This window comes from Carcharhinus amblyrhynchos, unplaced genomic scaffold (genome assembly GCF_965287045.1).
Source record: "Carcharhinus amblyrhynchos unplaced genomic scaffold, sCarAmb.v2.hapA scaffold_806, whole genome shotgun sequence".
Lineage (NCBI taxonomy): Eukaryota > Metazoa > Chordata > Chondrichthyes > Carcharhiniformes > Carcharhinidae > Carcharhinus > Carcharhinus amblyrhynchos.
In genome coordinates, this window is record NW_027650546.1 from 30623 (window position 1) to 54754 (window position 24132).

General features: G+C 51.4%; 1 protein-coding gene across 1 annotated transcript in view; it reads left to right on the forward strand.

Moving 5' to 3' along the window:
- Positions 1-23315, forward strand: part of mettl17 (methyltransferase like 17) — a 33805-nt gene extending 10490 nt beyond the window's left edge. Inside the window, exons 6-14 of the mRNA XM_080184584.1 lie at positions 431-504; positions 3457-3551; positions 6749-6825; positions 9426-9530; positions 12950-13018; positions 16966-17004; positions 17128-17220; positions 20530-20714; positions 23154-23315. Of these exons, the coding sequence (XP_080040710.1) occupies positions 431-504; positions 3457-3551; positions 6749-6825; positions 9426-9530; positions 12950-13018; positions 16966-17004; positions 17128-17220; positions 20530-20714; positions 23154-23301 (885 nt within the window). The 3' untranslated portion in view covers positions 23302-23315. The remainder of the gene's footprint in view (positions 1-430; positions 505-3456; positions 3552-6748; positions 6826-9425; positions 9531-12949; positions 13019-16965; positions 17005-17127; positions 17221-20529; positions 20715-23153) is intronic.
- Positions 23316-24132: the final 817 nt, after the last annotated feature.

A 24132-nucleotide genomic window follows, 5' to 3' on the forward strand; every position in this document is an offset into this window, starting at 1 on the left:
GGGACAGTGTAGAGGGAGCTTTACTCTGTATCTAACCCCGTGCTGTACCTGTCCTGGGAGTGTTTGATGGGGGGACAGTGTAGAGGGAGCTTTACTCTGTATCTAACCCCGTGCTGTACCTGTCCTGGGAGTGTTTGATGGGGGGACAGTGTAGAGGGAGCTTTACTCTGTATCTAACCCCGTGCTGTACCTGTCCTGGGAGTGTTTGATGGGGGGGACAGTGTAGAGGGAGCTTTATTCTGTATCTAACCCCGTGCTGTACCTGTCCTGGGAGTGTTTGATGGGGGAACAGTGTAGAGGGAGCTTTACTCTGTATCTAACCCCGTGCTGTACCTGTCCTGGGAGTGTTTGATGTGGGGGACAGTGTAGATGTAGCTTTATTCTCTCTGCTCTGTGCCTGCGATATTATCGCGGTTCCTTCTGTTTGCAGATTAAGAAGCGAGTCCCTGAGTTTCAGCCTCGTGCGCTGTTGGACTTTGGATCTGGCACTGGTACTGTCACTTGGTGAGTGATGCAGACTCTGTTGCTGACTGCTGCCCCGCCTCTGAAAGATGTGCTGGTTAACACTGCTGCCTCAGAGCACCAGGTTCGATTCCTGGCCTCAGGTCACTGTCTGTGTGGAGTTTGCACATTCTCCCCGTGTCTGCGTGGGTTTCCTCCGGGTGCTCCGGTTTCCTCCCACAGTCTGAAAGACGTGCTCGTTAGGGTGTCATTGGCCGAGCTAAATTCTCCCTCAGTGTAACCTGAACAGGCACCGGAATGTGGCAACAAGGGGATTTTCACAGTTACTTCATTGCAGTGTTAACATAAGTCGACTTGTGACATTAATAAAGCAACGAAAAATATATTAAAAACTGTTACCAGTGGCATCCTTTCCTGTAAGTATCATAGTATCCCTACAGTGCAGAGGGAGACCATTCGGCCCATCGAGTATCATAGTATCCCCACAGTGCAGAAGGGGACCATTCGGCCCATCGAGTATGCACCAGCAGCAATCTCACCCAGGCCCAACCCCATGACTCCTCTTTTTTGCCCTGCTAATCCTCCAACACCAAGGGCCAATTGACCAATGGCCAATCCACCTAACCAGCACGTCTTTCAGACTGTGGGAGGAAACCCCCAGGGAGAACGTGCAAACTCCGCACAGACAGTGACCCAAGCCGGGAATCGAACCCGGGTCCCCTTCGCCACGAAGCAGCAGTGCTAACCACTGTGCCACCGCGCTTGCTGTGTTTAAGTTGGGTTTACAGTCTTTGTCTCCCTGTCTTAATGAAAATGCTCGCCTCCTTCATTGGTCAGAACATTGAATACAGGAGTTGGGACGTCTTGTTGAAGTTGTACAAGACATTGGTAAGGCCACACTTGGAATACTGTGTGCATTTCTGGTCACCCTATTATAGAAAGGATATTATTAAACTAGAAAGAGTGCAGAAAAGATTTACCAGGATGCTACCGGGACTTGATGGTTTGAGTTATAAGCAGAGTCTGGATAGACTGGGACTTTTTTCTCTGGAGTGTAGAAGGCTGAGAGGTGATGTTATAGAGGTCTATAAAATAATGAGGGGCACAGATCAGCTAGGTAGTCAATATCTTTTCCCAAAGGTAGGGGAGTCTAAAACTAGAAGGCATAGGTTTAAGGTGAGGGGGGAGAGATACAAAAGGGTCCAGAGTGGCAAATTTTTCACACAGAGGGCGGTGAGTGTCTGGAACAAGCTGCCAGAGGTAGTAGTAGAGGCGGGTACAGTTTTATCTTTTAGAAAACATTTAGACAGTTACATGGGTATAGAGGGGTATGGGCCAAATGTGGGCAATTGGAATAGCTTAGTGGTGTTTTAAAAAAAAAAGATAGCATGGACAAGTTGGGCTGAAGGGCCTGTTTCCATGCTGTAAACCTCTATGATTAAGTGGGCATTGCCCTATGCTGTATTGTGTTTGTTTGGAGGATTTTGTGTATTGGATGTTGGCTTTGGTTGGAACACATCAGAGATAGTTCCTTCACAGTTTTTGCATTGTTGGGGTTGTTGTGTTTCTTGTTTGCAATTGATAAAAGTTCTCACTAATTGTCTTACTATACATGTCAACAATATTCATAATTAAACTTTGTTTTTGATGTAAGCTCCTCGTGGATCAGTTGAGTCACACCTGGAGTGAACTTCTCATGCTCATTCAAGCCAAATTCAACGTCAAACATTACAGGTCAGGCGAGCTTCAAAGAACATCCTGAAGTCTCCAATCTGACTTGTAATAAGTCATGTACTTGTCAAGTCAACCCTGATAAATGTGTAGTGGTCCATTTTGGCAGGTCCAATGGGATGAAGGGATATAATATTAAGGGTAAGACTCTTAGCAGTGTTGAGGATCAGAAGGATCTTGGGGTCCGGGTCCATAGGACTCTTAAATCGGCCTCGCAGGTAGAGGATGTGGTTAAGAAGGCGGATGGTGTACTGGCCTTCATTAATCGAGGGATTGAGTTTAGGAGTCGGCAGGTAATGCTGCAACTTTATACGACCCTTGTCAGACCCCACTTGGAGTACTGTGTGCAGTTCTGGTCGCCTCACTACAGGAAGGATGTGGAAGCTATTGAGAGGGTGCAGAGGAGATTTACAAGGATGTTGCCTGGATTGGGTGGCATGCCTTATGAGGATAGGTTGAGAGAGCTCAGTCTCTTCTCCCTGGAGAGACGAAGGATGAGAGGTGACCTGATAGAGGTTTATAAGATGTTGAGAGGTATAGATAGGGTGGATTCTCAGAGGCTTTTTCCCAGGGTCGCTACAAGAGGACACAGGTTTAAGGTGCTGGGGAGCAGGTACAGAGGAGATGTCAGGGGTAAGTTTTTCACTCAGAGGGTGGTGAGTGAGTGGAAGCGGCTGCCGTCGGTGGTGGTGGAGGCAAATTCAAAAGGGTCTTTTAAGAGACTTCTGGATGAGTACATGGGATTTAACGGGATTGAGGGTTATAGATAGGCCTGGTAGGTAGGGATATCATCGGCGCAACTTGTGGGCTGAAGGGCCTGTTTGTGCTGTAGTTTTTCTATGATTCTAAGTATTTAAAAAAAAAAGCACCTTTTTTTTAAAAGACAATTACATTTTACAACTCTTTATCATTTTTACAATTTGTCTATCATTTAACAAACACAGACCGCTCGACAGATGGCAGCAGGGGAAGAAGCTGTTCTTGAGTCGGTCGGTACGCGTCCTCAGACTTTTGTATCTCTTTCCCGACGGAAGAAGGTGGAGGAGAGAATGTCCGGGGTGCGTGGGGGTCCTTGATTATGCCGGCTGCTTTTCCCCGAGGCAGCGGGAAGTGTAGTCAGTGGCGGTTCAGTTCATGGTCAATGGTAACCCCCAGGACCGTGGTGGGGAAGGGGTTCAGTCACGTCGAGTGAGGTGGTTTGGTTGCGGGTTGGGACGTTGTGAAACAGGGATGGAATGTGTTTACAGTTGTGTCTGTCGACAGGGCGAGCCGCGTGGCCTGGGGAGAGTCGCTGCAGGAGTACCTGTGTGTGGACAACTCGCAGGCAATGCACCAGGTTGCGGAGTTCCTGATGAGAGGTGAGGCCCACCCTCGTGACCCACCGGGCAGTGTTCTTTGTTCGCTCGTGGGACGTGGGCATCGCTGCCAAGGCCCCCTATGTTTGTCCCCTGTCCCTAATTGCTCCCTGAAACTGACTACAGGTGGCTCAACCGTTCTACCATTGCACGGCTGCCTCACGGCGTCTAGGATTGGGTTCAACTCCTGGCATTGGGTCACTGTCTGTGTGGAGTCTGCACGTTGCCCTGGTATGGAGGACATTAGCTGTGAGGAGAAGTTGGAGAAACTTTGGAGGTTTGTTCTCACTGGAGCGACGGAGGTTGAGGGAGCGACCTGATAGAAGTCTACAGGGTTATGAGGGGGCATGGACAGAGTGGATAGTCAGAAGCTTTTTCCCAGGGTGGAAGAGTCAGTTACTCGGGGGGGCACAGGTTTGAGGTGCGAGGTTTAAAGGAGATGTACGAGGCAGATTTTTTTACACGGAGGGTGGTGGGTGCCTGGAACTCGTTGCCAGGGGAGGTAGTGGAAGCGGATACGGTCGTGAGTTTTAAGGAGCGTCTTGACAAATACACGAATAGGATGGGAATAGAGGGATACGGTCCCCGGAAGGGGAGGGGGTTTAGTTCGGATGGGCAGCGTGGTCGGTGCAGGCTTGGAGGGCCGAAGGGCCTGTTCCTGTGCCGTAATTTTCTTCGTTCTTTTCTTTGCCCTGCCCCGCGTCTGCGTGGATTTCCTCCGGGTGCCCTGGTTTCTTCCCACAGTCCGAAAGACGGGCTGGTTAGATGCGTTGACCGTGCTAAATGCTACCCTCTGTCTACCCAAACAGGTGGCGACCAGGGGAGTTTCACAGTAACTTCATTGCAGTGTTAATGTAAGCCTTCTTGTGACACTAATAAGTAAACTTTAAAACAGAGAGAGAGGGACGGTTAAGAGTTGACCACGATTGTCGTTTTTGGAGGGGGGGGGGTGGGGTGTGTTGAAATCTGGAGTCACATTTCGGCCAGACAGGGAAAGAAAGGCAGATTTCCCCTCCCCGAGAGAGGGGATATAAGTGAACCAGATGAGTTTTTTTTTTAACAACAATCAATGATAGTTGTCGTGGTCATCATTACTGGGATTAGTGCCATATATTCCAAACCCTGCACCATCTAGATGGACAAGGTGCAGCAGATGCATGGGGAACACCAGCACCACCACAAAGATACAAAAATCCGAGGTCGCGTACCAACCGACTCGAGAACAGCTTCTTCCCTGCGGTCATCAGACTTTTGAATGGACCTCCCGTTAAGTTGATTTTTCGCTACACCCTAGCTGTGACTCCCTTTCCCTAGCACCCTCTCCTTTCCTTCTCTATGAACGGTATGCTCTGTCTGTATAGCTCGCAAGAAACAATACTGTATGTTAATACAAGTGACGAATCAAATCAAAAATATGCAAGTTCTCCCTCCGAGCCCCGCTCACCATCCCGACTTGGGACTATATCGGCCGTTCCTTCACTGTTGCTGGGGTCCAAATCCCGGAACTTCCTCCCTAACAGCACTGTGGGTGTTACCCACGCCACATGGGGACTGCAGCAGGTTCAAGAAGGGGCCTGCCACCTTCTCAAGGGGCAATTAGGGGATGGGCAATAAATGCTGGCCAGCCAGCGAGGCCCACATCCCACGAATATATACACACACACGTACATAATGTATATGTGCGGAGAGAGTGCAGGAAAGTGGCATAGAATCCCTACAGTGCAGAAGGAGGCCATTCAGCCCATCGAGTCTGCACTGGCAAAAATCCCACCCAGACCCTATCCCCGTAAACCTGTGCATTTACCCCGCTAATCCCCCTGACACTAAGGGACAATTTAACACAGCCAATCCACCTAACCTCCACAGTTTTGGACTGTGGGAGGAAACTGGAGCACCCGGAGGAAACCCACGCAGATACAGGGAGAATGTGCAAACTCCACACAGACAGTGACCCGAGCTGGGAATCGAACCCAGGTCCCTGGCACTGAGGCCATGGTGCTAACCACTGTGACCTAGGAGATCATGATCTAGGTCGATGACAGGAGCGGTCTCAGAGCTCCTGTTGAGCTGTTGTTTAAGCAGCTCTCCTGTGAAGGAGCTTTGGACGTTGTAGTTTATTGGGGGCCACATTATATATAAGTGCAATTCTTGACCTTGCCATCTTCTAAACAAACCCGTCTCTCTCTGTTGGGTCCATTCATTCCTTCGAATAGACATCGGCAACACTTGGTATGGTTTTAAGAATGATTTTCTTTATCGGATAAAATTTAAAATTAATACTACCAAGGCATAAGAGCGAGAGAGACTGGGGACTGGCTTCACAGCCAGGTGCTGTACTAATCTTGACCACTCACTGAACTTGGAAACGCGCACTGAAATGAACAATACGTGTTATGGATAATCCAATTGAAATTGTTGGTATAAACCGTGTCCTTAACTTTCATAAACAATTGGCAGCTGTGTGGCAGTGAAAAACTTTATGAAACGGCCATCTCTGCTATTATTGTATTTTAAATGAATGCATGTCCCAGAATTCCCAGCAGAGTTTTAAAATGTGGCCAAGTCCCAGAATTCCCAACAGTTTTAAAATGTGGCCAAGTTAGCTTTAAAGCTTAGCGCAGTTAGTTACATCCACAGGAATATCTGAAAAATGAGGTATTTTAACTGTAGCAAACCATACAAAGGATCCCGCACTCTCCAACTTACCGTCACTTCTCCAGCCTGTTACCCAGGGAACAGGAGGAGGCCCCGTTCAGCCCCTTCTCCGGCCTGTTACACGGGGAACAGGAGGAGGCCCCGTTCAGCCCCTTCTCCGGCCTGTTACACAGGCAACAGGAGGAGGCCCCGTTCAGCCCCTTCTCCGGCCTGTTGCACGGGGAACAGGAGGAGGCCCCGTTCAGCCCCTTCTCCGGCCTGTCACACGGGGAACAGGAGGAGGCCCCGTTCAGCCCCTTCTCCGACCTGTTACACAGGGAACAGGAGGAGGCCCCGTTCAGCCCCTTCTCCGGCCTGTTACACGGGGAACAGGAGGAGGCCCCGTTCAGCCCCTTCTCCGGCCTGTTACCCAGGGAACAGGAGGAGGCCCCTTTAGTCTATTCCGTTAGGCTGATCTGGACCTTAACTCCATGTACTTGTTCCCATGTACTCGTCCCCAACCTTTGAAACTGAGTGATTCTCCTCATCTCTTTTCCACCCATTAGGAGGGAGCGACGTAGACACGGAACAAGTCAGTGGGGTTTACTTCAGACACTTTCTACCCGTCTCGCCAAAGGTTTGTGTGTGTTATTGAACTTGCGCGGGTGAGAGGGTGGGTGACCACACTAAAAAATAGAAAAAAATTTTTGAAAAAAGAAGACAGAGGGTGGTGGTCAATGGGAAATATTCGACCTGGAGTCCAGTTGCTAGTGGTGTACGTCAGGGACATGTTTTGGGGCCACTGCTGTTTGTCATTTTTATAAATGACCCAGATGAGGGTGTAGAAGGATGAGGTCATGTTGCAACTGTACAGAACTCTGGCGCGGCCGCACTTGGAGTATTGCGTACAGTTCTGGTCGCCGCGTTATAGGAAGGATGTAGAAGCATTGGAAAGGGTGCAGAGGAGGTTTACCAGGATAAAAAAATTTAATTTTAAATTTAAAAATCCTAACACGAGGGGACACAGCTTTAGATTGAGGGGTGGTAATTATAGGAGGGATGTCAGAGGTAGGTTCTTCACTCAGAGGGTAGTAAGGGCGTGGAATGCCCTGCCTGCAGCAGTTGTGGACTCGCCAACTTTAAGGGCGTTCAAATGGTCAGTGGATGGGCATATGGATAACATGGGAATAGTTTAGGTTAGAGGGTCATTAGATTGGTTCCACTGGTCGGGGCAACATCGAGGCCGAAGGGCCTGTACTGCGCTGTAATGTTCTATGTTCTAAATGAATGACCCTCAGTCTGTATGGTGAGTGACTGACTGTAGGGGGTCTCAGAGATACTCGATCCCTCTCAGTCCCTGTTGACCAGGGACTGACTGTGGGGGGGGGGGGTGTCCTTCGAGAGAGAGGAGCCCTTTTGATCTGTTGTAGGCCTGTGACTGTCTGTGGGGGCGGCCACCGAAAGACATGAATTGTTTCATGGAATCGTAGAACCCCTACAGTGCGGAAGGAGGCCATTCAGCCCATTGAGTCTGCACCGACCACAATCCCACCCAGGCCCTATCCCCATAGCACTACTTACTTACCCCGCTAATCCCCCTAACACTAAGGGACAATTTAGCGTGACCAGTCACCCTAACCTGTAAATCTTTGGAGTGTGGGAGGAAACTGGGATACCCAGAGGAAACCCATGCAGACACGGGGAGAATGTGCAAACTCCACATAGACGCTGACCCGAGGCCAGAATTGAACCTGGGTCCTCGGCGTTATGAGACAGCAGTGCCAACCCACAGAGCCACCGTGCCGCCCTGTGATCCAGTTTAATTTCTCTATTTTGCATGGTCTGTGTACGGCCAGATAGCTTCCCTTCATTCACAGCTATCTGTTCAATCCACCCTGCCACCTGCTGTTGCAGTCCGAGTAATGTGTTGGGTTTTCCCAAAAAAGCAGTATTTTGGGGATTTTCCAGAAAGTTCTTTGCCTCTCTGGGCATCCTCAGGAGGTTTGTCCTGTTGGCACTTTCTGGGGGATGAGATTGGCAGGGGTGGGGGGGGGGGGGGGTGGCGGAGGCATTTTTTAAGATTTCTGTACGCCACAGCTTGAAGAGTCCATACCCTTAAGGGCACATTACATCAATATAAAAGCACCAAATACTTCTTCCAAAGAAGAATTAGGGTGGCACAGTGGGTTAGCACTGCTGCCTCACAGCGCCAGGGACCCTGGTTCAATTCCGGCCTCGGGTCACTGTCTGCGTGGAGTTTGCACATTCTCCCCATGTCTGCATGGTTTTCTCTGAGTGCTCTGGTTTCCTCCCACAGTCCAAAGATGTGCAGGTTAGGTGATTGGCCCTGCTAAACTTACCCTAGTGTGAGGGGGATCAGCTGGGTAAATATGTGGGGTTACGGGAATAGGGCCTGGGTGGGATTGTTGTCAGTGCAGACTCGATGGGCCGAATGGCCTCATTCTGCACAGTAGGGACTCTGTGAATCTATTGAAAAATAGAATCCCTACAATGCAGAAGAGGCCAGTTAGCCCAATAGTCCACCTGCACCAACTCGGACCCAGGCCTCTTTTCCTCCCCCCACCTCCTCCCAGCCTATCCCCTGTGACCCCACACATTTAGCATGGCCATTCCATCTAACCTGCACATCTTTGATTGTGGGAGGAAACCCTCGCAGACAGGGGAGAACTTGTAGACTCCACACAGACAGTGGACCGAGGCTGGAATCAAACCCAGAGGGTCGTGAATGTGGCCCAATCCATCAGGCAAACCAGCCTCCCATCCATTGACTCTGCCTACACTTCCCGCTGCCTCGGGGAAAAGCAGCCAGCGTAATTAAGGACCCCCCCACACACCCCGGACATTCTCTCTTCCACCTTCTTCCGGAAGAAAAGAGATACAAAAGTCTGAGGTCCCGTACCGACCGATTCAAGAACAGCTTCTTCCCTGCTGCCGTCAGACTTCTGAATGGACCCACCTCGCATTAAGTTGATCTTTCTCTACACCCTAGCTATGACTGTAACACTACATTCTGCACCCTCTCATTTCCTTCTCTATGGGTGGTATACTTTGTCTGTATAGTGCACAAGAAACAATACTTTTCACTGTATCCCAATACATGTGACAATAATAAATCAAATCAAAATCAAGAGATTTCCAGCTCATTGGCCATGGTGAAATTCAAGCTGTGTCTTTGTGTTCTCTCCCACTCTCTCTCTGTTTCTCTGTCTTCTTGCAGTAAAGTTGTTTGACCTGGTGGTATCAGCGTTCTCGCTGTCTGAACTGCCCACCTTGGCCGAGCGTCTGCGAGTGGTGGAGACCTTGTGGAGGAAAACCGAGAACTTCTTGGTGAGTTGTGCAACCGGCCTTGCTGGGTTTGGGCTTTGCAGTTTGTTTTGTCATTCATCCGTGGGACATGGGTGTCCGCTGGCTGGGCCCCCGCGTTTACTGCCCATCCCTAGTTGCCCCTTTGGAGGGCAGTTGAACATAGAACATTACAGCGCAGAACAGGCCCTTCGGCCCACGATGTTGCGCCGACCAGTTACAAAACAATGACCCTCTAACCTAAACCAAACCCTTTCCATCCATAAACCTATCCACGGATCTCTTAAACGCCCCCAAACTAGGCGCATTTACAATTGCAGCAGGCAGGGCATTCCAATCCCTCACCACCCTCTGGGTAAAGAACCTACCCCTGACATCCACCCTATAACTACCACCCCTTAATTTAAAGCCATGCCCCCTCGTGCTAGCTTTCTCCATCCGAGGAAAAAGGCTATCACTGTCCACCCTATCTAAACCTCTAATCATCTTATATGTTTCAATAAGATCCCCTCTTAGCCGCCTTCTTTCCAACGAAAACAACCCTAAATCCCTCAGTCTCTCCTCATAGGACCTCCCCTCCATACCAGGCAACATCCTGGTAAACCTCCTCTGCACCCTCTCCAAAGCCTCCACATCCTTCCTGTAATGTGGGGACCAGAACTGCACACAGTACTCCAAGTGCGGCCGCACCAGAGTTGTGTACAGTTGCAACATGATGCTGCGACTCCTAAATTCAATCCCCCTACCAATAAACGCCAAGACACTGTATGCCTTCTTAACAACCTTATCTACTTGATTCCCAACTTTCAGGGATCTATGTACACATACACCTAGATCCCTCTGTTCATCCACACTATTCAAAGTCCTCCCGTTAGCCCTATACTCAACACATCTGTTATTCCTGCCAAAGTGAATTACCTCACACTTCTCCGCATTAAACTCCATCCGCCACCTCTCGGCCCAGCTCTGCAACCTGTCTAAGTCTTCCTGCAAACTATGACACCCTTCCTCACTATCTACCACACCTCCGACTTTGGTGTCATCAGCAAACTTACTAATCCACCCAACTATACCCTCATCCAGATCATTAATAAAAATTACAAACAGCAGTGGCCCCAAAACAGATCCCTGAGGCACACCACTCGAAACCGAACTCCATGATGAATATTTACCATCAACCGCCACCCTCTGTCTCCTATCCGCTAGCCAATTCCTGATCCAATTCCCTAGATCACCCCCAATCCCATACATCTGAATTTTCTGCAGAAGCCTACCATGGTGAACCTTATTGCTGTGTGGCCTCTGGAGTCACGTGTAGGCCAGAAAGAGGTAAGGACGTGTAGGACCCCATTTATTCATTAAAACAGACGTGGGCAGCACTCGGTACAGATTGAAGATGATTTTCTTTCATAGGATAGAATCGTAGAATCCCTACAGTGCAGAAAGAGGGCCCTTCGGCCCATCGAGTCCACACCGACCACAATCCCACCCAGGCCCTACCCCCATAATCCCTACACATTTACCCACTAATCCCTCTAACCTACGCATCCCTAGACGCTAAGGGGCAGTTTCTTAGCACGGCCAATCAACCTAACCCGCACATCTTTGGACTGTGGGAGGAAACCGGAGCACCCGGAGGATCTTTTTCCCAGGTCGGAGGTGACGATCACGAGGGGTCACGGGCTCAAAGTGAGAGGGGCGAGCTACAGCTCAGGTATCAGATGGGCGTTTTTTTTGCACAGAGGGTGGTGGGGGCCTGGAATGCGCTGCCAAGCAGGGTGGTGGAGGCGGACACGCTGGGATCATTTAAGACTTATCTGGATAGCCACATGAACAGACTGGGAATGGAGGGATACAGAAGAATGGTCCAGTTGGACCAATGAACGGCACAGGCTTGGAGGGCCGAAGGGCCTGTTTCTGGTGCTGTAGTGTTCTTTGAAACCCACACAGACACGAGGAGAATGTGCAAACTCCACACAGACAGTGACCCGAGGCCGGGAATCGAACTCAGATCCCTGGAGCTGTGAAGCAGCAGTGCTAACCCACTGTGCTACCATGTCACCCGTTCTTTACTGAATAAGAATTTATTCTTTATTGAATAAAACCTAATGCTACAGAAGCGGCGAGAGGGGGAGCTGGAGACTGGCTTCGTAGCCAGGTCCCTGTACAGACTTGAACTCGGACCTCACATTGGGCTGAACCAACTGAATTGTTGCTGCAATGTATGAATTATTATCTGTGTTATTGAAGGAGCTGGGAACACACAGTCTCCAACTTTCATAAACAATTGGCAGCTGTGGCCGTGAAAAGCTTCTGTTTGGTCGTTTCTGCTGACGTTGTATTTTCAAAAGCATTCAATTTCTAGGTTCAGCCCGGTAGCCCCATCTAAGTTCTAAAACGTGGCTAAGTTAGCTTGAAAGATTAGCATAGTAGGTTATACAGGCAGAAATATCTTGAAATAAGGTCTTTTAACTGAAGCGAACCATACAAAGGATCCACAGGACAGCAGATTTCCTTCCTTAAAGGACATTAGTGAATGAGTGATTAGTTGAGGAGACTGTGTGTATAAAGTTTTACCTTCCCTTCCTTCAGAGGAGCGGGCAAGACCCCCATTCCACCTTCCCCCACGCTCGGCAGATCTCCCCTTTCCCCCTCGAGAGGAACATCAGTGGACCAGATGGGGATTCGTTGTTAACGAGAATCGATGTTAGTCTTGACGGTCATCGTTACTGGGAGTAGTGCCGTATTATCCTGATGCTATTAATTGCCGTGGTGAACGGATAGAGATTGATTGATTGCTGCAATGAGTAGACAGACCCCCTCCCTACCCCCAAGCCCGCCCCTTAGCCCACCCCCACCCGTACCATTATGTGAGCTTCAAGGATGTTCCAATGATAACATTGTCCGAAAATCAAAGCAGCAACTTAAACCTAGAAACTTGATCATTGTTATTAACATTTACTAACATTCACTTTGTTTTTGTCTCCCTCATTCCTTACCCCTCTCTCTCTCTCTCTCTCTCTCTCTCCCCCCCCCTCCCCCTTTTTCTTTCTCTCTCTCTCTCTCTCTCTCTCTTACCCCCCTCTCTCTCTCTCTCCCTCTCTCTCTCTCCCCCCCTTTCTCTCTTGTGTCTCTCTCTCTCTCTCTACCCCCCCCTTTCTCTCTCTCTCCCCCCACCTTTCTCTCTCTCTCTCTCTCTCTCTCTCTCTCTCTCTCTCCCCCCCCTCCCTTTCTCTCTCTCTCTCTCTCTTTCTCTCCCCTTCCACCCTCTTTCTCTGTCTGTCTTTCTCTCCTCCTCCCTCTCTATCTGCCTTCCTCCCCCCCCTTTACCCTCTCACTCCCTCCCTCACCACCTCCCTTTGCCCTCTCGTTGCCCCCTCACCTCCCTTTGCGCTCTCACTCCCCCCCCCCCCCCCCCCGCCCTCTCTTCCCCCTCGCTATAGGTGTTAGTTGAGAATGGGACAAAGGATGGACATCAGATCCTGATGGAAGCTCGCGATGCTGTATTAAAGGTGAGTGTGAATGTAGCACTGCCCTCTGTCCTGCCGCCCGCTCTGATCTCAGTTTCATTCACTGACCTGAGCCCCGGGACTGTCCCTGGGTTCGGGTGGAGAGTTCAGTAGTGGATTCAGATTCTAGTTACTCTCCGCCATGTCTCAGCAGACAGCACTCCTTGGTCAGGCCCTCCTTAACCCTCTCTCTGCCCCAGTTAATATTTTATACCCTCGATCGGGACCCTCCTTAAGAACATAAGAACATAAGAAATAGGAGCAGGAGTAGGCCATCTAGCCCTTCGAGCCTGCCCCGCCATTCAATAAGATCATGGCTGATCTATCGCTGCTCAGTTCCACATTCCCGCCCTCTCCCCATAACCCTTAATCCCCTCTCTTATCAAAAACCCATCAACCCGCATCTTAAAAATATTTAGCGAGGCAGCCTCCACCACTTCAACGGGCAGAGAATTCCAGAGATTCACCACCCTTTGAGTGAAGAAGTTCCTCCTCAACTCCGTTCTAAACCGCCCCCCTTTTATCTTGAGGCTGTGCCCCCTAGTCCTACTGTCCTTTCTGAGCGGGAAGAGTCTCTCCACCTCTATCCTATCCATCCCATTCATCACCTTATACGTCTCAATGAGATCTCCCCTCATTCTTCTAAACTCTAACGAGTACAAGCCTAGTTTATTCAGCCTCTCCTCATAGCTCAACCCCCTCAACTCCGGTATCAGCCTAGTAAACCTCCTCTGCACTCCCTCCAAGGCCAAAATATCTTTGCGCAGGTGCGGCGCCCAAAACTGCACACAGTACTCCAGCTGCGGCCTCACCAATGCCCTATACAGCTGCAGCAAGACCTCCCTACTTTTATATTCAATCCCCCTCGCGATGAAGGCCAGCATCCCATTCGCCTTCCTGACCACCTGCTGCACCTGCAAGCTGGGTTTTTGCGACTCATGCACAAGGACCCCGAGGTCCCTCTGCACCGTCGCCTGCTGCAGTTTTTCGCCATGTAAGTAAATTAACCCTCTCTCTGCCCCAGTTAATATTTTATACCCTCGATCGGGACCCTCCTTAACTCTCTCTCTGCCCCAGTTAATATTTTATACCCTCGATCGGGACCCTCCTTAACCCTCTCTCTGCCCCAGTTAATGTTTTATACCCTCGATCGGGACCCTCCTTAACCCTCTCTCTGCCCCAGTTAATGTTTTATACCCTCGATCAGGACCCTCCTTAACCCTCTCTCTGTCCCAGTTAATATTTTATCAAAGTCTGTCACTCAATCCCTACCCTCATTCATTCAATTGTCTTGCAAGAAACACAAGGGGCTGGAGTGGACCATTCAGCCCATCAAGCCTGTTCTTACATTCAACACGATGGAATGGTGATAGAACATAGAACACTACGGCACAAACAGGCCCTTCGGCCCACAAGTTGCGCCGATCATATCCCTACCTACTAGGCCTACTTATAACCCTCAATCCCATTAAATCCCATGTACTCATCCAGAAGTCTCTTAAAAGACCCTATTGAATCCGCCTCCATCACCACCGACGGCAGCCGATTCCACTCACTCACCACCCTCTGAGTGAAAAACTTACCCCTGACATCTCCTCTGTACCTGCTCCCCAGCACCTTAAACCTGTGTCCTCTCGTAGCGACCATTTCAGCCCTGGGAAAAAGCCTCTGAGAATCCACCCTATCTATTCCTCTCAACATCTTATAAACCTCTATCAGGTCGCCTCTCATCCTTCGTCTCTCCAGGGAGAAGAGACCGAGCTCCCTCAACCTATCCTCATAAGGCATGCCTCCCAGTCCGGGCAACATCCTTGTAAATCTCCTCTGCGCCCTTTCAATGGCTTCCACATCCTTCCTGTAGTGAGGTGACCAGAACTGCGCACAGTACTCCAAGTGGGGTCTGGCCAGGGTCTTATAAAGCTGCAGCATTATCTCCCGACTCCTAAACTCAATCCCTCGATTAATGAAGGCCAGTACACCATACGCCTTCTTGACCACATCTTGATCTTGAGGTTTTTTTTTTAAGTTTATTTATTATTCATAAGTCAGCTTACATTAACACTGCAATGAAGTTGCTGTGAAAATCCCTTAGTCGCCACACTCCGGCGCCTGTTCGGGTTAGACTGAGGGAGAATTTAGCACGGCCAACGCACCCTAACCAGCACGTCTTTCAGACTGTGGGAGGAAACCGGAGCACCCGGAGGAAACCCACACAGACACGGGGAGAATGTGCAGTCTCTGCACAGACGGCGACCCGAGCCGGGAATCGAACCCGGGTCCCTGGCGCTGTGAGGCAGCCGTGCTAACCAGCGTGCCACCCCAGAGACCGATCCGGTGAATGTTCGCCGTGCTGCCTCTTGTACAAGTCTATCCTTTCTGAAACGCAGTGACTGTAAACAGTGTGGAAGATTCCAGCTGTAATCTCACCGAAACCCTGCAAAGGCTTATATTATTCATATACCCCGATTTCCCCCTCGCAACTCAAGCAGATGTCCCAATATGCCTTCCTCATTGCTCGTCGTATCTGTTTTATTCATTCACTCGTGGGCATCGCTGGCTGGTCAGGATTTATTGTCTGTCCCTAATTACCCCTCGGGAAGGTGGTGGGGGAGCTGCGCCACCTCGAACCGGCTGCAGTCCCCGTGTGGTGTGGGTAACACCCACAGTGCCGTTAGGGAAGGGAGTTCCAGGATTTGTACCCCAGTGAAGGAGCGGCTGATCTATTTCCCAGTCGGGATGGTGAGTGGGGTTCGGAGGGGGATAGAACAAAGAACAACCCAGCACGGGAAACAGGCCCTTCGGCCCAACGAGCCCGCGCTGCCATTTTAACAAAGCATTTTCCTATACCTACCTTGCCCCGCGTGTATGCTAATGGTACCCCTATTGTAACCAGATTCAGGGGAGAATAGCGTAGGGTCAATTTGGTACACCAGCCAGCCTGAGAGCACATCTTTGGGGGTGTGGGAGGAAACCGGAGGAAACCCACGCAAGCACGGGGAGAATGCGCAAACTCCCCGCAGACACCGGCCCAAATCCATGTGTCTGCACAGCAATCAGCGATAGTCACTGAGCTGTCGTGGTGCCCATCCGCTGGTCCAGGTTTAAGCACACAACACGACGCAAAGTGCTAGGCCACTCTCGAAACATCCAAGAGCAGCCCACGCACGACCCACCATGTGCATGCCCCTCATTTGACAACAAGGTGGACCGACGCACCTGCGGATTAAAAGAGACAAAACATTAACATGTAGCATTGCAGGTGGTGGTGTTCCCCGTGTGTCTGCTGTCCCTCGTCCTCCTAGACGGTAGGGGTGGTAGGTTTGGAAGGTGCTGTCGGAAGGAGCCTCGGCGAGTCACTGCGGTGTATCTTGTAGACGGTACACACACACACTGCGGTCCCTGTGTGTGGGTGGTGGAGGGAGGGAGTGTTAGTGGATGGGGTGCCAGTCAACCTGTACACTAACCTTCTGTGTTCCTTGTGCTAGTGCACCCAGAGTCCCTTTTGAACATCAACACTTAAAATATTTCTAACATTTAGCCTTTTTCCTTGGATGGAGAAAGCTAGCACGAGGGGGCATGGCTTTTAATTAAGGGGGGGTAGTTATAGGACGGATGTCAGGGGTAGGTTCTTTACCCAGAGGGTGGTGAGGGACTGGAATGCCCTGCCTGCTGCAGTTGTAAATGCGCCTAGTTTGGGGGCGTTTAAGAGATCCGTGGATAGGTTTATGGATTGGTATAGGTTAGTGGGTCATTGTTTTTTAACTGGTCGGCGCAACATCGTGGGCCGAAGGGCCTGTTCTGCGCTGTAATGTTCTATGTTCTATTACAAAACAATCCTCAGATGCTTATTCTCTCCACCCTGCCCTTCTCCACCCCTCCCCCCCCCACCTTCCCTACCCATCCCACCCTCTCCCTATCCATCTCCCCCTCTCTCTCTTCCCCATTCACAGGTCAAAGATGAAGAATCTTGCGGTCACGTCTTTGCTCCAGTGAGTACCCTCCTCCCAATGCCGCCTCAATGTTTATTTTATTGTCTTACTTTATTTTGTGTAAGTTATCCCCACTATGACCGTCTCTGTCTCTCTCTCCTCTCTCTCTCTCTTTCACTCCAGTGCCCTCACGATCTAACCTGCCCCAAGCTGATGGGCACGGTGCCCCTGCCGTGTAACTTCACGCAAGCTTATCATCCCCTGCCCTTCGCCGGGGTGAGTATCAGCGCCGTCACCGCCGTCGTGCGCCACCTCCCTGCTAGGCCCCAAAAGCCTGAGCCTAAAGTTCCACCTTCCTTCAGTTTGGGAACGCTGTTCCTGTGGTGATAGGATGCCTGACTACTAGGCCCCAAAAGCCTGAGCCTCTCTTCAGTTGGGGAACGCTGTTCCTGTGGTGACAAGATGCCTGACTACTAGGCCCCAAAAGCCTGAGCCTAAAGTTCCACCTTCCTTCAGTTGGGGAACGCTGTTCCTGTGGCGACAGGATGCCTGACTGCTAGGCCCCAAAAGCCTGAGCCTAAAGTTCCACCTTCCTTCAGCTTGGGAACGCTGCTCCTGTGGTGACAGGATGCCTGACTGCTAGGCCCCAAAAGGCTGAGCCTCTCTTCAGTTGGGGAACGCTGTTCCTGTGGCGACAGGATGCCTGACTGCTAGGCCCCAAAAGCCTGAGCCTAAAGTTCCACCTTTCTTCAGTTGGGGAACGCTGTTCCTGTGGCGACAGGATACCTGACTGCTAGGCCCCAAAAGCCTGAGCCTAAAGTTCCACCTTCCTTCAGTTGGGGAACGCTGTTCCTGTGGTGACAGGATGCCTGACTGCTAGGCCCCAAAAGGCTGAGCCTCTCTTCAGTTGGGGAACGCTGTTCCTGTGGCGACAGGATGCCTGACTGCTAGGCCCCAAAAGCCTGAGCCTAAAATTCCACCTCCCTTCAGCTTGGGAACGCTGTTCCTGTAGGGACAGGATGATGCCCAAGGGGCATTTAAAAGGGGCAGCCGGGTAAACCCACAAAGATTGACCGCGTGGCTAATAGTGAGGCAGAGCCTCTAGGGCGACGAGAAGATGGAGACGAGATGGTCCAGTAGACGGATAAATGGCAGATGGAATCTAACCCTGAGAAGTGAGAGGCGATGCACTTTGGAAAGGAGTAATTTGACAAGGAGGTAGTCAACGAATGGTAGGACATTCGGAAGTTCTGTGGAACGGAGGGACCTTGGCGTGTTTGTCCACGGATCTCTGAAGGTGGAGGGGCATGTTGATAGGGTGGTGAGAAAGGGAAACCTGCCTTTATCAGTCGAGGCAAAGAATGTTTTGATTTATTGTTGTCACGTGTATTGGGATACAGTGAAAAGTATTGTTTCTTGTGCTCTATACAAGCAAACCATACCACTCATAGAGAAGGAAAGGAGAGAGTGCGGAATGTAGTGTTACAGTCATAGCGAGGGTGTAGATCAACTTAATGCGAGGTAGGTCTGTTCGAAAGTCTGACGGCAGCAGGGAAGAAGCTGTTCTTGAGTCGGTCGGTACGTGACCTCAGACTTTTGTATCTTTTTCCCGATGGAAGAAGGTGGAAGAGAGAATGTGCGGGGGTCCTTGATTATGCCGGCTGCTTTTCCCCGAGGCTGTGGGAAGTGTAGCGTCAATGGATGGGAGGCTGGTTTGAGTGGTAGACTGAGTTTTGTTCACAACCCTTTGTAGTTTCATAGATACATCATAGAATCATAGAAACCCTACCGTGCAAAAAGAGGCCCATCGAGTCTGCACCGACCACAATCCCACCCAGGCCCTACCCCCCTATCCCTACATATTTTAACCCACTAATCCTCTCTAACTTATGCATCTAATCGTGGCCCATCCACCTAACCTGCACATCTTTGGAGTGTGGGAGGAAACCGGAGTACCCGGAGGGAACCCACGCAGACACGAGGAGAATGTGCCAACTCCACGCAGACAGCGAGCCGAGCCGGGACTCGAACTCGGGTCCCTGGAGCTGTGAAGCAGCAGTGCTGTGCTACTCTGCCACCCTTTTCTTGTGGTCTTGGTCTTGGTCAGAGCAGGAGCCACCCTCCCTTTGATACCAACCAGAAAGCTGCCGGTCCTACCCTGAGCTCTGCGCGGAGCGTGACGCACCTCAAGCTACTCCCTGGCCTTAGCTGATGGCAGCGGGGAAGAAACCGTCCTTGAGTCAATTGACAGTCAGGTTGGAGTTGTGTCGAACTTTGGTGAGGCCACAGCTGGAGTAACGTCAGCAGTTCTATGAGGAGAGACTGAAGGATTTAGGGTTGTTTTCGTTGGAAAGAAGGCGGCTAAGAGGGGATCTTATTGAAACATATAAGATGATTAGAGGTTTAGATAGGGTGGACAGTGATAGCCTTTTTCCTCGGATGGAGAAAGCTAGCACGAGGGGGCATGGCTTTAAATTAAGGGGTGGTAGTTATAGGACGGATGTCAGGGGTAGGTTCTTTACCCAGAGGGTGGTGAGGGATTGGAATGCCCTGCCTGCTGCAGTTGTAAATGCGCCTAGTTTGGGGGCGTTTAAGAGGTCTGTGGATAGGTTTATGGACGGAAAGGGATTGGTTTAGGTTAGAGGGTCATTGTTTTTGTAACTGGTCGGCGCAACATCGTGGGCCGAAGGGCCTGTTCTGCGCTGTAATGTTCTATGTTCTAGTTGTCACGTTGTAATAAGGACATAAGAAATAGGAGCAGGAGTAGGCCAACTAGTAGGAAGGATGTGAAGGCGCTGGAAGTGGGTGCAGAGGACATTCACCAGGAGGCTGCCTGGGATGGAACATCTAAATTATGAAGGGAGGTTGGATAGGGTTGGGTTGTTTTCTCTGGAGCAGAGAAGACTGAGAGGCAACCTGATCAAGATGCGGAAGACTATGAGGGACACGGACAGAGTGGATAGAGAGTAACTGTCCCCCTCAGTTGAAGGGTCAGTCACGAGGTTGGGGGGGGGGTGGGGGGCACACATTAAATGTGAGGGGCAGGAGATTTAGGGAGGATGTGAGGAAAAACTTTCTTACCCAGAGGGTGGTGATGGTCTGGGGAATGCGTTGCCTGGGAGGGGGACGGAGGTGGGTTGACATCCAGGCCTAGGCTGGGTAACACCCACACAGTGCCCTTAGGGAGGGAGTTCCAGGATTTGGACCCCAGCAACAGTGAAGGAACCATCCCAAGTTGGGATGGTGAATGAGGTTCGGAGGGGGATCTTCCAGGTGGTGGTGTTCCCCGTGTGTCTGCTGTCCCTCGTCCTTCTAGACGGTAGGGGTGGTGGGTTTGGAAGGTGCTGTCGGAAGGAGCCTCGGCGAGTCGCTGCGGTGTATCTTGTAGACGGTACACACACACTGCGGTCACTGTGTGTGGGTGGTGGAGGGGAGGGAGGGAGTGTTTGTCGATGGGGTGCTTTGCCCTGGATGGTGTCGAGCTTCTCGAGTGTTGTTGAAGCCACGCTCACCCAGGCAATAATGGGTTGACGCCCAGTGTGTTTCTCTGTTCTAATCTTCACGTTTTTGCCCTCTCCTCCGCAGAACACCGGCGTCAAGCTGGAGAAATTCTCGTACGTCATCCTGCGACGCGGGCCCCGGGAGGAGGCCCAGCTCTGGCCCCGGGTCATCCAGCCCGTCCTGTGTCGGACACGGCACGTCCACGCCCACCTCTGCTGTGCCGACGGCAGTTTGCGACATGTAGTGCTCACCTCTCGCAAGAGCGGCAGGTAACTCCCGGAGACCTGCGGGGGTTCTTCTGTTTGGGTAGTTTGGGGTTGTGGGTGGAGGGATTTTTTTGGGGGTGGGGGTGGGAGAGCAGGTTCGTCAATGTACAAGCTTCCCCGATCCAAGTTGAGTTAGAACGTAGAAAAACTACAGCACAAACAGGCCCTTCGGCCCACAAGTTGCGCCAATGATATCCCGACCTACCAGGCCTATCTGTAACCCTCAATCCCATTAGATCCCGTGTACTCATCCAGAAGTCTCTTAAAAGACCCCAGCGAGTTCGCCTCCACCACCACCGATTCCACTCACTCACCACCCTCTGAGTGAAAAACTTACCCCTGACATCTCCTCTGTACCTGCTCCCCAGCACCTTAAACCTGTGTCCTCTCGTAGCGACCATTTCAGCCCTGGGAAATAGCCTCCGAGAATCCACCCTATCTATACCTCTCAACATCTCATAAACCTCTATCAGGTCCCCTCTCGTCCTTCGTCTCTCCAGGGAGCAGAGACCGCGCTCCCTCAACCTATCCTCATGAGGCATGCCTCCCAATCCAGGCAACTCGAGGTTCTGCCGAGTCTTGAACCCCGGATCGCTGGGACTCAGAGTCCAGGTTGCTCACCCTTACACTGCGGAACCCACACAGTTACCAAAGGAGCGGAGATGGGATACCCAGTAGGGTGTGGAAAGGGAGTGAGGGAGAGGGGTGGGGCAAGAGAGGAGGTGGGGTGAGGGGGGTGGGGAGGCTGGACAGGGGAGCAATCCCCCACCCTGTGCTTCCATCCGCTCTCTGAGGTGCCGAGGTCCGCACCACCGCTGACTAAAGATGAGTGAGCCGGGGCGGGGGGGGGGGAGGAGATTTATTCCCGATATCCCGGCCCCTGCTGCCTATTCCTCAATCGTGTTAAAACGGATTATCCGATCCTCATAGAATCTACGGCCATGGGGACGGGTTCTTCAGTCCAAAAAGCCCATCTGAGCAAACCCCTCTTGCCTGCGTTTGGCCCATATCCCTCTCAATCTTTCCATGTGTCTGTCCAAATGTCCCTGCCTCAGCCACTCCCTCCGCCAGCTCATTCCACATCACCCCACCCGCCCCCCGCAGCTCTGTGTAAAGAAAAATTGCTCCTCAGGTTCCCATTAATCCTTCATCTTAAACCCTAAGTGCTCTCGATTTCCCAACCCTGGGAACAAGACTGAGTGCGTTCGCCCTATCCATTGCCTCCGATGATAGACCTCGATAAGATCACCCCTCACTCCAAAGAAAAAGATTCCCTAGCCTCTCCAATCTCTCCCTATAACTCAGGCCCTTTGAGCCCTGGCAACATCCTTGTAAATCTCTTCTGCCCTCTCTCTCTCTCTCCCTCCAGTTTAATAACATCTTTCCGACAGCAAGGCGACCAAAGCTCATCACAATACTCCAGGTGCGGTCTCACCAATGTCATAGAACCCTACAGTGCAGAAAGAGGCCCTTCGGCCCATCGAGTCTGCACCGACCACAACCCCACCCCCCCATATCCCTACATATTGTACCCACTAATCCCTCTAACCTACACATCCCTGGACACTAAGGGGCAATTTCTTAGCACAGCCAATCAACCTAACCCGCACATCTTTGGACTGTGGGAGGAAACCCACGCAGACACGAGGAGAATGTGCAAACTCCACGCAGACAGTGACCCCGAGGCCGGGAATCGAACCCAGGACCCCGGAGCTGTGAAGCAGCAGTGCTAACCCACTGTGCCACCGTGCCACTCTGTACAACGGCAGCATAACTTCCCAATCTCTATACTCAGTGCCCTGACTGATGAAGGCCAGCATGCCAGAAGTCTTTTTCACTGCCCTGTCTACCTGTGACTCCACTTTTTAGAGTAAAGACTAGATTACATCCTTTATCTTTGTAATCTTTTTATTAGCCGCAAGTAGGTTTGTACTTATTGTGAAAATCCGGCGCCTGTTCGGGTTACACAGAGGGAGAATTTAGCACGGCCGATGCACCCTAACCAGCGCGTCTTTCGGACCGTGGGAGGAAACCCACGCAGACACGGGGGAGAACGCGCAAACTCCACACAGACGGTGACCCGAGGCTGGAACTGAACCCCAGGTCCCTGGCGCTGAGAGGCAGCGGTGCCAACCACCGCGCCGCGCCCATGCCCCTGAACTCCAAGGTCCCTCTGTTCCACGGTACTCCCCAACGTCCTGCCGTTCACCTCCAGAAGTGTTTTGGGATCTTGCTATGCACAGACAGCCCTGCCGCCTTCGCTACGTTTGCAAGGATGACCGCCCTCGTTGAAGGGTTTCCGTTGCGATGTCCTTTTGGGCGGTGGGGGGGGGGTGCGGTGTATGTGTTTGTGGAAGTTGTTGTAGAAACCAAAGTTTGCTCTCTTTTTTTTAATGTCACCCTCTCTCTCTCTCTCCCTGCCCTTACCCCCTCTCTCCACAGAGACCTGTACCGATGGGCCCGTAACAGCTCCTGGGGGGACCGGCTGCCCGTGCCCACCGACTGCATCGCCGAGGGACGCGGGAGCGTGGCAGGAAGCGGCGGTGACACGCAAGGAGGGGTGGGGGCGGGATCCCCGCCGGAGCGGTGATGGGACGGATTGGTTTGCCACTTCTCAAGTCAGGAGAGTTGGGGGGGGGGGTGGTGCGGTGTGGTGGGAACCTTGGTGAGTTGCTGCAACGCGCACACACACACACACACACACACATACACACGAGATGCTGCCACTGTGTGTGTGTCAGTGGTCATAGAGATGTACAACAGGCCCTTCGGCCCAACCCGTCCATGCTAAACCAGGTTTCCTGAACTGAACTGGTCCCATCTGCCTGCGTTGGGCCCCTATCCCTCTGTAAACCTTTCCCATCCATGTACCTGTCCAAATGTTGTCAGTGTTACCTCCGCCTCGACCACCTCCCTCGGCAGCTCATTTCCACCACCCTCTGTGTAAAAAGGTTAACCGCTCGGGTCCCTTTTCCACTCCCACCTTTAAACCTATGCCCTTTAGCTTTGGGACTCCCCCTCCCACTACAGGATGTGCAGGTTAGGTGGATTGGCCAATGCTAAATTGTCCCTTAATGTCCAGAGATGTGCAGGTTAGGTGGATTGGCCATGCTAAATTGCCCCTTAGTGTCCAAAGATGTGTAGGTTAGGTGGATTGGCCGTGCTAAATTGTCCCTTAGTGTCCAAAGATGTGTAGGTTAGGTGGATTGGCCATGCTAAATTGTCCCTTAGTGTCCAAAGATGTGCAGGTTAGGTGGATTGGCCGTGCTAAATTGTCCCTTAGTGTCCAAAGATGTGCAGGTTAGGTGGGATTGGCCGTGCTAAATTGTCCCTTAGTATTGGGGGGAGTAGCTAGGATAAACATATTTGGTTATGGGGATAGGGCCTAGGTGGCATTATGGCTGGTGCAGATTTGATGGGC